Below are 17,057 nucleotides of genomic sequence, written 5' to 3' on the forward strand. Positions count from 1 at the left end.
CTAAACAGTGAACAGTACGAGCCCAACCAGACCAGACATACCTCCTGTTCCTTGGGCCTTGGGCAACCAGAATCCTACCTTACTGGAGTAGAGAGACGCCAGTCGAAGGTAAGAACAGTTGCAAACTAGTTCACTCAATGATTGTAGTTGGCCGGCCACCACTACAATGGCGTAGTCGGCAATTTTTTCAACTTTTTTCCGACTCTAATTTTCCACGTGGGGGACCACACTTTCTTCGCTTCGCTTCCCTGCCATATGACGTGCGTTGCATGCGTGGGCACGCTGTGAGCTGCCACGACTGCCGCCGCACGTGCACACGGGGAAGCGGGGACTAGGCCATATTACGAAGTTTTAGTTTTAGCGTAAGGCTTACTGTAAGTCACGGCACGCTGTGTCGGTGACACTTGCAGTAATTTTTGGTTAGGATTTTTGTAGTCCAGTAGTGTTAGGTGCCAATCATTCTTTTGTAATTCTTTTATGTTTGGTACGTCGCGGACCGATTGTCCGACTGCTTCGGCGTACCGCTCGAATCAAAAGTGATTGATAAAGCGATCTTTTGATCGCGTAATTCGTGTCTTAATTTTCCGTCAGACCGGTGCTTTCAAGCCGACAGGCGCGGTGAAGTGCAGGTGTTCTGCCACACTGCGGAGCCGAGGTTGAGCTGCCCCGGGGTGACGTGTATGGGAATCAATCATTGGGTTTTCGAATCATTTATCGAATCGGGTGATTTTCTGTAGTTGTTTTCCCGTAGTTTATTCCAGCCGCGTTTATTTTTTGCGGTTTCTTGCTAGGTTTGCCTAGTGATATTTTCTTTTTACGATCTTTTCTTTGGTGGTTTTTTTTTTTCCCGTTTCTCTCCACCGCGCTAGTTAGTGGTGAGTTGTGTGTTCGTTTTTGCTCACCGACTGCTGCGTCTAAATAAATTCTTATTTTAGTAAGGTAGTGTAGGGTTAGTTAGTGTTAGGGTTAGGATATAATTAAATTACAGTTTATATCTTATTGGTCCCGTTATTATTCCAATTTTCTTATTACCGTGTTTCGGTCAGTTGCGCTGTCCTAGCACCGATTGCAGTGTGAACTGTAGCCCATATGCTAGGTACATTCGCACTGTCCGCGTTTTCGGTCGATCGCGTTGGCGTCCTAGCACCGATTGCAGTGTGAACTGTAGCACATATGCTAGGCACCTTCGCGTTGTCCGCGTGTTTCGTATGTGAGTGATAGTGAGTTGCATTGTGATTGCACGTGTGTTTTGCCGTCTGTTGACAGTGCTGTCGAGTGTGTGTGTGTACGTGTGTTTTTTGTATTGCGTGTCTGGTCTAGGGACGTGCCCACCCTGCTCACGTCAGGGGAGCCGCTCGGGCTATCAAATAAAGTTGCTTTTTCTTCTGTTTTTTCTATCCGTTTCTTCTTTTCCTTTCTCCCGAGCGAGTCTCTAGTCCGTTGGTTGTTATCGTTGTTTGTGTTTGTGTTCTTCCTGGTTTGCATTGTCGTGTGTTGTGTGTGTGGGGTGCCTGGACTGGTGTTCGCCGGTCCTGGTCCTCCTTGCGTTTTGTTTGTGGTTGTTCTGTTCTATAGAGCTTACGCGTGCGCGTGCTGCTTAGTGCATACAGTGCAGTGCAATTCATAATTGCGCTTTATATCCCAAACCACGCATCACGCTAATAGTGGTGTGCGGTGGGATTGCACACGTACGTCGCGTGTTTCGCGGCACGGTAGTGCGGGGGAGGGTGGCCTACGGAGCGCTGAGGCCGGCGCATTGGGCATTGTATGGTGCTCATCTGTGCTGTGCTACGCACGCGTTCTGTATTTTCGAGTCCCCCAACCACGTCCGCGTTGCCCGCCGTGCGTGTGTGCGCTGCATAGAACGCTAGAGCCAGCACAACGGTTTGTGTACAGCACGGCCGCCTGTGCGACGCTCGCGTTCCCGACGCCAACGCTGCTACAGCCCGTTCATTGCCATTCGCTGTGAAGCTGTCATCGTCTTCGCATACGCTATCAGGCTAGTGAGCTGTAGAGAAGCCGGTACGGTAAGAAGTTCATTGTATTTGCCGTTTTTGTGATTTATACGAATTAATAGTGACATTTAGGTTTATATTCTCTTTATTCTTATCTTCGTATTGTGGATTTCAGTAGGCTTCTCGTCTACTTTTATTGGAATTGGATTTTTGGTTATTTTTCTGTTCGTCTTCATGGACAGTGAGGACGAGCAGTTTGAGATTGAAGTAATAGGGAAGCTTAATTTTTTGCTTTTAGTGATTGAGGCCTACAAGGCTGAGATTCTTTCTCTGCCTGAATTAGTGAATATTTTAGTGGACTTTTTGTATCAACAGGATTAAGTGTGTAGTTTATTTGAGCTCTTAATTGAGTCATTATTTATTGATTTCTTTTTTATCTTCTGTGTTGTACAGAAGGTTTGTTAGATTATCGGCGTCCAGGTGAACGCCATTGCTTTTAATTTCCGTGTTAATTGTTTCGATTTGCACCTCTTTACTTAATTTTTTTTTACAAGGGGTGTAGAGTTAGGTTTAGTTCGTGTTTTTTCCAAGTGAGGTTTTGTTTCTCACTGATGTGTACTTGTATGTTTTTTCTGGTTAAGTTAGACTAGGGTTTTTAGGTATAGTGGTTATTGTTAGTAATTAATTACAGCCTTCTCCCTGGGAGGTGTTGACGGGTATACTTCGGATACCTGTCTTCGCTACATCATGGAGAAGGTGCACATTAATTTGTGCTCTGCTGCGGAGCTGGCTGCACTCCCAGGAGTCGACCTGGGACAGGCCCAGCGGCTCCTACGCATAAGAGCACAGGTAGGGGTGTTTACGCCAAGCTCATTCCAAGACATGGCGGACCTGGCAGGCATATTATGCCCCCAGGAGATTATCCCCTCCCTAGACTTTTCCGTGCTAAGGGCAGAAAAGGACCCATCCAGTGGGGTTACTCCCACACAGGGTGGGGGTCCTACTTCCGGAAGTTCACCGTCCACTTCAGGCGGTTCCGCTTTCGGTCCTCTGCCTGTAGCAGGGGGTAGCGCAATAGGCCCGCAGGTCTATATGCATGACCGCTACCCACCGCCTGCGCAACAGTTTGCACAGGCGGAGAGGGAGCAGGCACCGTCCCAGTCTTATCAGGCAGGGAGTAGGCATGATGTTTTCCCAATTTCCACACAGCCTGATTACCAGGCAGGAAGGGAAGCTCCTCCCCGACCATTCCAGTCGGTTGAAGGGGGGTCGCGCTTTTCGCAGTCACAGGCTAGGCCAGGTGCGAACTATTCTAGTACACCTTATCAGCCCTACCGTGATGTGCGAGAGCCTGTTTGCCCTCAGCCATCAACGTCTGCCAATTCTTCGGAATCAAGGCACACGTATCCTGTGGGAAATCCACCAGCAGGACATGTTCAGGATGGCAATGGCCTGAGTCGGCGAGAGGATTTTTGCATGGCCTGGCCGCCACGACACGTCCCAAAGTCCATAACTTATGATGGGACTGGTCAGTCGTGGCGTACATTCTTCGGACAATTTGAGGCCTTTGCCACTCAAAGTGGCTGGTCTGCCGAAGAATGTACTTTGCAGCTCTACTGGTGCCTTAAGGGTAAAGCTGCAGATTATTATACAACACTTGTGCACCGTGAACCTGCCCCGCAGTTTTACGATCTAGCGCGGCAGATGAAGGAAAGGTTTGACGGGCAACTGCAACCTGAATTCGCCCATGTGGAGTTCACTGGTGCACGCCAAGGCCCAACCGAATCATTGTTGGAGTGGGCTGACCGCCTCACCCAGCTAGCGTCTGACGCATTTCTGGGTATCCCCACGGAGCAACTGGAGCGACAGATCATCATTCGCTTCTGTCAAGGTTGCTCTGATCGGGAGGTAGGTCAACAAGTGTTGAACCAACGGTTTGCTACCCTCAAGGATGCCACCCTCCATGCTCAATGGGTTCAGCAGACCGCGCGCGCTTTCGGTAAGCACCGCAAAGAAGTGCGCTTTGTGGCATCGGAGGATGAGCCAACTCATCTGGTACAGAGAGTAGAGGCACATCCCATAGACCACAGGTCTCCTGAGACACAGGACGATCGGTTATACCGTGTCGAACAGGACCTAGCCACAATCAAGAAAAGGCTGGATCAGTCTCAGGCAGACTTGCGACGAGAGGTCCAGTCGCAGATTGCTCCATTGACAAATCAGGTGGAGCAGCTTACCATCATGGTGAAGCAGCTGTGCCAACAGGCATGGCCCCCTTCGCCAGCCCCTCGGCGTGCCCCGGCGCGCGCTTTATCTCCTGGACCATCTCGTCCTTTACCTCGTTCCTCTCCCATTCCTTCTCCTCGGGCGGCACCTCGTACCAATACCCCTGCCCAGCGTGCACCTACATCAAGTGCATGTTTTCATTGTGGGGGGCAAGGGCATTTCCGGAGGGATTGTCCTTCACCGCGCAAGGAGGGTAATACACCCCAAGCTGCGGATACAGTGTCAGCCGTGGCAGAGGATGAAAGGGATGAGTTAAACGAGGAGGGGTCAGGGGAGGAGGCCGACCCCTGGCCCGACCTAGATCTGGCCGGGTTTTACCAGTAGGCAATTCCTCGTCTAAGAGCCCCTTTTCAGATCAGGAGGGGCAAGAACCTCTCTCGGATGGCAACCAGACCTTGACCGATGATCAGGTGGGGACTTTCATTGATTTCGTGGACCAGCTGGACTCGCCTGCACACAGTGCAACAGAGCCCGCTGCCGGTCCCGAGATACTTGGACTGGGAGATCCCAATGAATCCCAACCTGTCATGGGTACAGCCAACATCACAGGTGAAGGCGTGCCTCCCACCCAGAGGGTTGGTGCGGAGGAGGAAGTCAAGGACCATGGGGAGCAGGCAATTGTCTGCCAGCTGAGTTCTACTTCACTGCTCAGAGTTCGCCTTAAGATCGGCAATAGACTAATACGAGCTGTAGTAGACACGGCAGCCCAGGTCACTTTGATCTCTGACAGGGTCTATAAAAAACTGGACCCACAGCCATGTGCAATCCGAGAAGTCACTCTTAGGAATGCAGGCCGCGACCTCACCATGAAGGGGTTGGTGGTCGGCCCAGTTACTATTCAGCTGGGCCAGCATTTCTTTGACGAGGATGTCCACGTTGCTCCCATAGAAGATGATATGCTTCTTGGGTTAGACTTTCTCCGACGCCATCGAATTGATGTTCACATCAAGGACATGGAGCTCGTCATGGAGAACCAGGCCATCCCACTTGAGTTTGGAATCACTCCAGACAAGGACCGGGTGGCCACAGTCACACTCCAGTACCGAGTAGTGGTGCCTCCCAACGCCGTGAAAAGAATTACTGGGGTGATTGACCAGCGGATGAATACATTCGTGGTTGAACCTTCTGCAGGGCTACCAGCGCTTATCCCATACACTTTACATGATGGGGGAATTTCGTGTTGCACCTACGTGGTCAACCCTACCGATAGGAGCATGCATATTCCCCGAAATAGTGTAATCGGAAAGGCACGCGAGGTGTTAGAAATTCAGACACCTACACCAGCAGAAGGTGACAACATTAGTGTGTTACAAGCTGTGGAATCTGAAGAACAGTTAGAACTCCCAGAACACATTGCAGACCTTTTCCAACGTTCATCGAGTTCCCTCTCTTTGGACCAGGAACAGGAGCTTAAGCATTTGCTAATAACATACAGCGATGTGTTTGCCAGGGACGAATTCGACCTTGGCAATTTCACAGCTATCACGCACCCAATTGACACTGGAGCTGCCAACCCAATCAAGCAGGGTATGCGAAGAACTCCTCTTAGCTTTGCAGCAGAGGAGAGAGCCCACTTGGACAAAATGGAACGTGCTGGAGTGATCCAGCCATCCCAGTCTGCATGGGCGTCGGCTCCGGTGTTGGTTCGCAAGAGAGATGGGGGCGTCCGTTGGTGCATGGATTATCGAGCACTTAACGCTGTCACCAGGAAGGACACCTATCCACTCCCAAACATAGAGGAGTGCCTGGACACTCTGTCCGGCAGCAGGTGGTTTTCGAAACTGGATGCAAATTCAGCCTATTGGCAGGTGCGCATCCAGGATCAGGACCGCCATAAGACCGCTTTCATAACGAAGTATGGCCTCTATGAATTTGTCCGCATGGGTTTCGGCCTATGTAATGCCCCGGCCACTTTTTCGAGGGCCATGGATTTAATCCTTCGGGGGCTGACTTGGGAGATAGTGTTGGCCTTTCTAGACGATGTGATAGTGCTTGGTACTTCCTTTGAGGATCATGTGCGGAATCTCACGCATGTGTTAGAGCGGTTTCGGAGCTACCAGCTGAAACTGAAGCCCAAGAAATGCGACCTCTTCCAGAAGAGAGTTGAGTTCTTGGGGCGGGAAGTGGGGGAAAATTACATCTCCCTCAAAGCTGACCATGTAGAAGCAGTTCAAGCGTGGCCAGTCCCCACCACGACCAAGCAGGTCGAGCAGTTTCTAGGCTTGGTTAATTACCACCGCTCTTTCCTCAAGGATTATGCAGCAGTGGCGGTCCCACTCTACGAGATCACTGGCAAAAAGCAGTTCCACTGGGGACCAGAACAGAATCAGGCTTTCCAGAAGATCAAAGATCTAATGACGCAGGCCCCAGTACTGACAATGCCCAACCTAACGGATCCGTTCATATTAGACACAGATGCGTCTAATTATGCAATTGGAGCGGAGCTCAGCCAAATACAGGAGGGCAAGGAGAGGGTCATTGCTTATGGTAGCATTGCCCTAACTCCAGTTCAACGTCGGTACTGTGTCACCAGACGGGAACTGCTAGCCGTTGTCATGTTCACAAGGCAATATCGGCATTATCTTTTGGGTCGCTCTTTTACTGTGCGTACAGATCACAGTAGCTTGAGGTGGCTCCTGGGGTTCAGGTACCCCCAGGGGCAACTAGCGAGATGGCTGGAAGAACTTAGCCAATATGATATGCGGATCGAGTACAGAGCAGGACGTCACCACGTCAATGCGGATGCACTCTCCCGTATCCCGGAGCAATCCAACCTGTGCGAAGATTACCGCATGGGTATAACCCCCGAGGATTTGCCGTGTGGGGGTTGCCAATATTGTCAGAGGGCACACCAGAATTGGTCATCCTTTGCGGAAGACGTAGACAATGTGGTCCCCCTTCAGGTTCGGTCAAGCAAGACCACCCCCAACACAATCAGGGGAAGGACCAATGGAGGGGAGTCATCCTCCGATGACATGGTAAGGACATAAAGGCAGGTAAGGCCCCCAAAAGCTGTTTCACACTGCTTGGGGCATGGGAGGATCAAGGCCCAAAGGGTCCTCCTCAGAAAGGGTCTGGGCTATGAGGTGCCCAGAAACACCCCTAGCGGGGGTATCTGTATGGTCCCATCCCTCCAATCGACAGGTGGGGACCCAGCAGGCCACCCTGCACCCACTTCTCCAGTGACTCGCTCTATTGCTTCAGCAGGTTTGCTTGACTGGTACAAGTCCTGCAGAAGTTATATTCAAAGATATGTTTCCCCCAGTGTGACAGGAGTTCTGATACCTTGCAGAATTTGAGGTCACCCCCATGCCAGAAGTGATCCTGCACTTGGGATGTCACCAGTCCCAAGAAGGTCCCAGCACACCAGCCGTAAAGGTAGAGGTATGTGCTTTTCCCTAGTAGTTACTGATCAGTCCTCGGCCGAGCCGAAGACTTGGCCAACAGGCTGGTAGATGGGCTACAGGTTTGGACCCAGACTCTTTGAAGGCATCGGGAAGGGAGTGTTAACAGGCTGGTCCGCATTGTCAATCAGGAATGATCAAAAGGGGACCAGTCGCAGAGGAACTGGAGACATATTAAGAGCTCAGTGTGTGCACATGGGTTGGCCAGTAAAGCCCCGGCTAACCTTTAGGTTAGGCAATTTGTCTGCTTACGGGCTGTTTAGCAGAGGGTCTTGAGGCCCACATACCAGCTGTCCCAGCGGCCCAGGTGCCCCACCCCTACAAGGAGGGGCAGGTGCAGGCTGTAGCCCCTTCGCATGGCGGAGGGGGGAGTGAGGGGAGTATTAAGTGCATTTATTATGCAATTATTGATTTTTGAAATTTATTGTGGAGTCTTTATATCCTCCGTGAGGATACAATTATTTTATTTCTGCCGTTAAGGGGGGTCAGTTACCTCATTTATATTTTGTAGCTTTATATTTTTGGACCGTTTATTCAGTTCGAACGGCATAGGAACTCCGACGGAGGGATATTGACGATATCCCTCAGGACTTTCTATCCCCCTATTGCTTCCCAATTTGGTCGCATTTACCGGGGTGAAGCTTACCAGGGGGACTTGCGTCCCCACCAGGAAGCTTCAATGCGACGGGGAAGAGTGTAGTGGGGAGCGACTTCGGACTGACTCGGACTTACTCGGACCGACTCGACGACCGTCGGACTGCCCTCGGTTTCCGAGGGCGCAAACCCGCCGTGTCTAAACAGTGAACAGTACGAGCCCAACCAGACCAGACATACCTCCTGTTCCTTGGGCCTTGGGCAACCAGAATCCTACCTTACTGGAGTAGAGAGACGCCAGTCGAAGGTAAGAACAGTTGCAAACTAGTTCACTCAATGATTGTAGTTGGCCGGCCACCACTACAATACGTACCGGAACAGACGACCTAACTTAACGGTAGCTATTAACGGTATCGTTTACATTAACAGTTTGGTAGATCTATTCAACGTTACATGCATGAAGGCGAGGCGTAGCGCAGCCCGGCCAAGAACCCAAAGCGTGAGCCGTGACTAGCTTCACACATCATGCAAATTACAGATGGGCATGAAGCGATGTAACTATATCACTTAAATAAATAAATACCTTGGAATGACTGGCAAAGTTCTTCTATAGCTAGACCCCATTTGCTGAGAATGTTCGTGACTCCATATAGCTGCATTGCAGTCATCGTCACCGCCGTCCATCATGATGAATAGCCGCGCTACTGTACTGTATATAGCTATACGTACATAAACGTGTGATGTACGTGTGTGTGTGTGTGAGGCGCGGTGGCCGCGCCGCCCGGCGGCGATCGAAGATTGCGACGAAGGATATACATGCAGGCCCGCTGATTGGTTCATGACTATCACATGACTTTTGCCCATCAATTTCTAAACAACGATGTTTAATTGTTTGGACAATCATTCCGAATTGTTTTTAAACAACCGCTGTTTAAGGCAATCAAGCTCCAATTTTCTATATTTAAACAACATTGTTTAGAATTTTAAACAACAATATTTTAAACAACGAAATTTTACACAGCGTTCTAACAGTGTATTGTGTTTGTTTCATTTCTTGTTTTTTGTTTCAAAGAGTTGAGGTTTTATAGTCTGATGATAAAATGATACAACTTTCTGTTCATTACCCCCACCTTCTCCCCCGAGAGAAAGAGAGAGAAAAAAGAGAGGGGGAGGGGAGAGAGAGAGAGAGAGAGAGGGGGGGGGGGAAGGGGGGCGCTTCCTTCCTCCATCCTTTTCAATCCCCCGTCCTTCTCCCTTTAACCTTACTCCCCTATCGTCTCCCTTGTCCTATTGTTTGTCCTACGCCTTCGTTTAACGTGAGCGTCTTGTGCTGTGTTTAGGCTTTTGTTCCTGTATATTATAAATATTTTTTTTTTCCGGTATTGCGGGCTCGAGTTTCTAAGTAGCCACATTTCTACAAGGTTGTCTTTTACGTGGGTCTCTCTTTTCTAATATCACAATATTATTTTGAACATTAGTTTCAAATGTATATGTATATAAATCATTTGGTATTGTTGTATACATTACATTCTTTTTTCCTTTGAGCTTGTATCAATTAAAGGCATAATTTACCATTTGCAGATGAAACAAAAACCCAGCATTAGTGCTTTGAAATAGTTCTAAAATGTGAGTTGGGGAAACAACCACTGTAAAAATTTGAATCAGTTAAATCGATGTTGATTATTGTTAAAGGGGCTGTACAGTACTGGTTGAGGTGGGAATTCATGGTTTTTACATTCCTAAGTGAGGTAATGAGAAACCTGTTATGAAATATGAAAGAGCATGTAATTTCAAGAAGGATTCAACGTTTAATTGATGAAAATTGGTTTTCAAATGGCTGAGATATCCAAAAAAGTGATAATGATAAAAGACTACATGCCCCAACTTCATTAGGATCTCTTTGTTTCACCATGTTTTTAGATATCTCGGCCACTTCAAAACCGATTTTCATCAAATAAACTTTTGATACCCCTTAGAATTGCATGCTCTTTGACATCTCATAGAGTGGTTTCTGAATATCTCGCAAAATGGTAAAAGCTAAATCCTCATGCGACCAGAACTGTACACACCCTTTAAATATACAAAATGAGAACAACAGCTATATAATAAAAATGTTTCCACACTAAACCGTCTACAGTTACGGTTTATGAAGAAAATAATCATTTTTCTGGCTGTATTAAAAAAAAAAACCAAATTATATGTTATGTTTTGTGGTACCACAGACCCACACATAAGCATGAAATGTAATATCTTGAACAATTTTTAAATCACTGCTTCCAAAGGTAAACAGGACCTTTAAAAAATGTGATATTGGAAATAAAATCTCATTTGAAATTGAAATTGAAATTGATACTGAGTTTGCAAGACGAGAGTTGCAAACAAAGGATGTTATAGCCACCTCGGTATCCACCACGTAACTCACGTAGTTTTGAGAGTTGTCGATGCAAGTAGTCAACTTCTTCTTGATCTCCTCGTCGGGATGATCCAGGTAGCTGAGTAAATAATTTACCAAGGCCAGGCAGCCGTTCGCTTTAAGAGCGCGGTCGACCTCCTTCTCGAAGACTGGCCAGTCGTAGTAGTGGCTCGCCGTCGCCGACGTGATGAGGTCGACGGAGGCATTGTCGACCGGTAAGCTCTCGGCCTGACCGACCCTGTTAGGTTGGGGGATGAGAGGGCGACGGAAGCCGCAAACGTTACTCCTCTCCGTCGATGAGAAAGTTCGCGAAAGACATTTCTACTTGTTTGTTTTTTTCTCATATGAAATGATGTCAGTTCTAAAATGGGAAGAATTATCACTCACTACAAAGAAAAAATAACTTAGTGTATTCTCGAAACAGGAGATATGGCAATAGCATTAATAGCTATGCCTTTATTGGTACTTGTCTCCCCCTCCCCCCGTACCATGATAATACTGGCATCATAAATTTATCAATTTGTCAATCAGTTGCAATCGTAAATCTTTGTAACAATATTTTGCCCTTGCACTGAAAACTATCTGCGTTTGTCGTATTGCATGCAGTATCATCACAGCACAGATACCCTGAGAATAGTTTGGATAACTGAAAAACTTTTCCCTTTTTGAGGATTGGAGAACAATGGTGAATTGCTCATTTTTTTCAGCTAGAGATCAATCACTTACGTTCAGACGGTGATCTTTAACTTCAAGGACAAGTTCTGTCCCCTAAAGGGAGTTTAGTATAGTTTTGATTGAGATGAGGATTCAAGGTTTTAACTTTTTGCGAGATAATAAACACTTATATTAAATACTAAAGAGCACATAATTCTAAAGGATTTAAAATATTCTTGCATGAAAATCGGTTTCAAATGACTGAGATATCCAAAACAAAGTGGTCCAAATAAATGGTGGGTCCCACCTTTTATTAGGACGACTTTGTTTTACCTTTTTTCAGAGATCTACTTTTTTTGTATCTCAGTCATTTCAAAACAGATTGTCATTGAATAAACGTTTTAAGCTCTACATCTTCTTAAAATTGCATTCTTGCTAATAATTTGAATCAGTGGTTTCCAATTATTTTGGAGAAAAAAAAAGTTAAAACCTGAATCCCCATCTCAACCAAAACTATACTATCCCTTTAAGGGGCAAGAGCTAGTGGATCACCTCTGAATTATTCAAGTAGTGAGATGATATCACTTATTACGTAATCCCAAGATTAATGCTTTTGGAATACAATAATTATATTCCCGAGAAACACACTGGTTCAGAAGTTTGATAAATCATTGACATGATAGGTCACATTCTATCGTTATACCCGCATTAAGAAAGGTGTAAAAAGTACGCTGCACCGTTAAAATTGTCGGCAAAAGTGATTTGTAATTATTTATATTCAACATGTGCCCAAATGCAGAAAGTGAGGCCTCACTCTTTTATGTTATTTGATAAAAAAGTCTTTTTTTTTCCATTTTTTCAATTCAGTTTAAATTGAAAAGAAAATGAAAACATTGTCGAAATTATTCCATCTTCTAGTTTTTCTACTTCTTCCTCTTAATTGGAAGAGTTTTACTGTTTCTATGCTTCGGAACAGAATAATAATAATACCATTTATGTTTGTGTGTTGTTGTTGGGTTTTTTTTTTCTGGTATTGCTGTTGCTGTTGTTTTTGCTCCAATGTCCTAAACATAGCAAGAAAACCAAAGTGTATGGACAACGGTACACTTGACCTAATCTTGGATTTCGTTTAATCTCCTAATTCTTTTAGCTTGTAACAAGATTCCTATGATATTTGAAAAGAATGATAGTGAAAATTGTTCGGTATACACCATCCACACATGCAGGGATCAGCATGAAAAAGGAGGGCTGTGGGTTGTACCATCTCATCCCCTACTTTTTATTCCAAAACAAAAGAAAGAAAGAAAGAACAAGAAAGGAAAAAGAACAGACAATACAACTCATGACTTTTCCCGTATCGATCCCTCCCCCCCCCCCCCCCACACACACATTTAAACCGTGCCATACTGAATTTGAAATGCCCATAGACTTATTACGCAGGTTCCCATATACGGAACGGGTTAAAACGATGTGTGGCTCCTGTTTATGCACTCGAACATTGTGTGTCATGTTACATAGGCGCCGGAAGTGGGGGGGGGGGGGGGGGGCAGGGGGGGGGGGGGCGGCCACCCCCCAATCCAAAAAGTGGGGGGGGGGGGCAAAACGCATTTTTGCCCCCCAAAAAAGCCCCCCCCCCCCCAAAAAAAAAAATGATAATAATAATAATAAAAATAAATGAATGAACAAAGAAAATGAAATAAATATGTATATATATGAATAAAAGGGAAAAAATATGGCTACAAAGGGCAGCTTTTGGACAGTAAAATGTCAAAATTTTCAAGCTCACTCGCTTCGCTCGCTCGCATCCAGCAGATGAGCCCGGTGCGCCTCCCCCTTAATTTCTAAAGCGAAAAACATAGCTTCGACGGCAGTTGTTGGACTCTAGAATGTCAAAATTTTCAAGCTCGCTCGCTTCGCTCGCTCGCATTGAATCGTTATGCCACTCTCCTAATGTTGCTGCCAGTAATTGCCAGCAGTTGCGCCCGATGCCCCCCCCCCCCCCCCTTAATTTCCAAAGCGAAAGGTTTAGTTACAAACGGGAGTTTGGGGACTGTAACATGTCAAAATTTTCAAGCTCGCTCGCTTCGCTCGCTCGCATTGAATCGTTATGCCACTCTCCTAACGTTGCTGCCAGTAATTGCCAGCAGTTGCGCCCGATGCCCCCCTTAATTTCCAAAGCGAAAGATATAGCTACAAACGGGAGTTTTTGGACTGTAACATGTCAAAATTTTCAAGCTCGCTCGCTTCGCTCGCTCGCATTGAATCGTTATGCCACTCTCTTAACGTTGCTGCCAGTAATTGCCAGCAGTTGCGCCCGAATTTCCAAAGCGAAAGATATAGCTACAAACGGGAGTTTTGAGACTGTAAAATGTCAAAATTCTCAAGCTCGCTCGCTTTGCTCGCTCGCATTGAATCGTTATGCCATTCTCCTAATGTTGCTGCCAGCAATTGCCAGCAGTTGCGCCCGATGCGCCGCCCCATTAATTTCCAAAGTGAAAGATTAACTGCTACAAACCCCAGTTTTGGGACTGTAGAATGTCAAAATTTTCAAGCTTGCTCACTTCGCTCGCTCGCATTGAATCGTTATGCCATTCTCCTAATGTTGCTGCCAATAATTGCCAGCAGTTGCACCCGATGCGCCCCCATTTATTTCCAAAGCGAAATATATAGCTACAATTAAAACTCCAGTTTTGGAACTGTAGAATATCAAAATTTTCAAGCTCGCTCGCTTCGCTCGCTCGCATTTTATTGTTATGCCATTCACCTTATGTTGCTGACAGTATATAATTTGTCGATCGTTTCACACCGTCATTCCATAATCCATGTAAGGAAAACTTACAATGTTCCTGAATGACTGCGTTGTTGAATGTACAACGTATCACATTCCGTAATGTATTGTAGTCCCATTATTGCTCACGCACACACGCACAAGCATACAGACCGTCAAAATTACTTTATGGTTCCCCCCATGTTTCGACCCACCGTACGCCACTTTACATATATATATATACATATATATATATATAATATATATATAATAGATGTGTGTGCGTGTGTGTGTGTGTGTGTGTGTGTATATGTGTATATTGTGTAACACATGCATGGTCTAATCTTGAGCCCCCTCCAATGTTTGCCCCCCCCCCCCCCAATCCAAAACTGCTTCCGGCGCGCCTGTCATGTTATGTATGTATATTATGCAGATGTAAAACGACATTTGAATTGATGTTGTTGTCGTTTTTGTTGCTGTTGTTGTTGTTGTTGTTTTCAATCACGTATAGAAGAAAACTTTACACGTGAAATTATAATTTTGACTTTTGAATGGACGAACTGCCCCTTGCGGACGAAGGAAAACCGTCATATTGGCAAACTTTCAATTATGTGTGTTTACGAAACAAGCAAACAATGAACAAAAACATAGATACACACACACACACACACAAACACACAGAAACACAGACACACAGACACACACATAGAAAAAGGACCCTCCGATCACTTTTTTGGGCCCAAATTCACCCTGTACCTATTTCTAGCATTACCAGTTATGAGGCGGACTATAGGTAAAAATACATAATTCATTGTCAATAATGTCGTATCTTCAAGCTATATGCTTATTTGACGACAGTCTTCTGCATTTACACTCCCAACACATGTGCCATAATTCAGTCTGATCTTTTGATTCACTTCATCCCGAGTGGTTTCCAATTGATGTGTTCTTTCATTCTTTTCTTTAATCTGTAAATGCATAGATTATATCCCAGTTTTATAATCGGATGTACACACTGTATGTTTTATTGTCTTGTAAACAAAAAAGAAATGACTGTATTTCATTTGTGATATATATTCGATGCAGAAAATACCTAATAAATTCATTTGAATTTGAATTTGAAAAATTTATTATCAGCTGATTATATTACACGAATTTTGAATCAAGAAATCCAATATCCATTTCTTATTCATATTTATATACATATACCGTATTTGTGGGTAAACTCTGCCTAACGAGTGAACTCGGCCCCTATTCGACCCCATTACAAGGATTCGAGTTTAGGCCTAATACCTGTTAATTAATCTTGTATTAATAATACATTATAGGAGGTCTACATAATATGTATTTTCTGTACCAACAAATAAAATACATTGAAATAAGTGTTTCTGCTGCATGTAAGGGATAAATAAGAACCTACCGTTCAAGAGCCCAAAATCTTTCACATCGAAAATCAGAGTAATAATCGTTTACCTAAAAGTAACATTTTCCGGATTTTGGGCAGTCTTAGCAGCTTGGATCTGAGCCGGGCTGATGTCCATACCAGTCACAGAGGTGAAGTGCGCCCCCAGGAGACGAGTGAGTTGACCCGGCCCACATCCGACATCGAGTGCAAAGTCGTAGGGACCGGTTTTCTGCGGATAAATGCGTTATGTTAATATCATGATAAAAGAATTCACCGCCAGCTTTTATGATAAGTTATTTTGAGTGAAAGTCTGTAATCATGCTGGCATGAAACAATCGATTATGGAAAGCAACCAATGATGTATTATGATGACTATGAGAATGATCTAAACAGGCTCAATGCTCGATCAGTTCCCCTGGCGCCGCGGGGGGGGGGGGGGGTGGGAGAGGGAGGGTACTGTATAGGCCTATACGAACTTGAAAGTTTGCAAAGTTCCTTTATCGCCAAGTGAGGACAGTTTCAACATCGAACTTTAAATGTAGCACATGGCTCAAAGCACAAAGAAAAGTGACTGATTTTAAAGCGTATATTATTATGAAGAAGCATGTACCTGCTGCAAGAGCAAACTGCTTATTAGTGACACGTGCACTGTTGAATAGCCAAAGTTATATTTAGTAGCTTTTAGTAACTTTAAAGTAACAATCAGCCCCTCATGAACAATGCGTATAAACGGGTACCTGCCAATGATAAGGCTAAGAACAAGGGCGGTGAGTTAGCCCAGTCGGTTGCACGTCTAGCTACCTCACGATTTAAACATGAACCTACAAGTAGGTCCATGATTTCAAGGACCCGGGTTCGACTCCCAGTGAGCAATGTTGTGTGTAGGCCTAATTATGGACCTACAACGTAGGTCCATCATGATGGTTGAGCGCTGAAATACACAGGGAGTTCGAGCGTCAGTTCAGTGCAGAAAATTGCAGTGAATTCGAGCATTAGTTTAGCGCAAAAATACAAAGGGAATTCGAGCGTTAGTTTTGCGCTGGAATTCAACTGTGAATTCGAGCGGTTTTTTTTTTTTTTGCAGAAATACATAGGGAATTTGAACATTAGTTTTGAGCTGATATTCAGATGGAATGTATACTACTGCTAACTTTTTTACCAAAAAAAAAATACAAATAACTGTATATGAGAGATTTACACATCCATCATTCCCTAAATGATCATGAAGGTATATTTGATGAATTATTGATACAAATCAATAATACTGTTTTTGCAACATGTTATCATGAATTCAATGATATTATGTCCACTCCGGGCCTACATTTCATTCATCGTTTTGGTCCTCAAATTGTCATCTATTACTACGTTATTGTTAATTATGATACATTTTTCATGTGGTAATCCCCCTTACAGTAAGACTCGTCCACCAAATCGATGATAATTATGTGTGGTTGTATGTGTATGTGTGTTATGAAAGCATACCACGTGTTTGTATTACGGAGGACCGACCGAGGGCAACCACTCCTCTGGTCTGTGTATGTCAGCAGCGGAGAATATTAAAGATAGAGAGACTGTGACT

At 45.2% G+C, this 17,057-nt stretch overlaps 1 protein-coding gene across 1 annotated transcript in view; it reads right to left on the reverse strand.

Moving 5' to 3' along the window:
• Positions 1 to 17,057, reverse strand: part of LOC139727635 (putative methyltransferase DDB_G0268948) — a 40,514-nt gene that overhangs the window by 8,061 nt on the left and 15,396 nt on the right. The window contains exons 2-3 of the mRNA XM_071638616.1: positions 15,547 to 15,707; positions 10,662 to 10,890 (exon numbers count right to left, since the gene is read on the reverse strand). Coding sequence (XP_071494717.1) covers positions 10,662 to 10,890; positions 15,547 to 15,707 — 390 coding nt within the window. The remainder of the gene's footprint in view (positions 1 to 10,661; positions 10,891 to 15,546; positions 15,708 to 17,057) is intronic.

Source organism: Diadema antillarum, unplaced genomic scaffold (assembly GCF_040938485.1).
Source record: "Diadema antillarum isolate AM-2024a unplaced genomic scaffold, OU_Dant_1.0 seq00000137_RagTag, whole genome shotgun sequence".
Classification (NCBI taxonomy): domain Eukaryota; kingdom Metazoa; phylum Echinodermata; class Echinoidea; order Diadematoida; family Diadematidae; genus Diadema; species Diadema antillarum.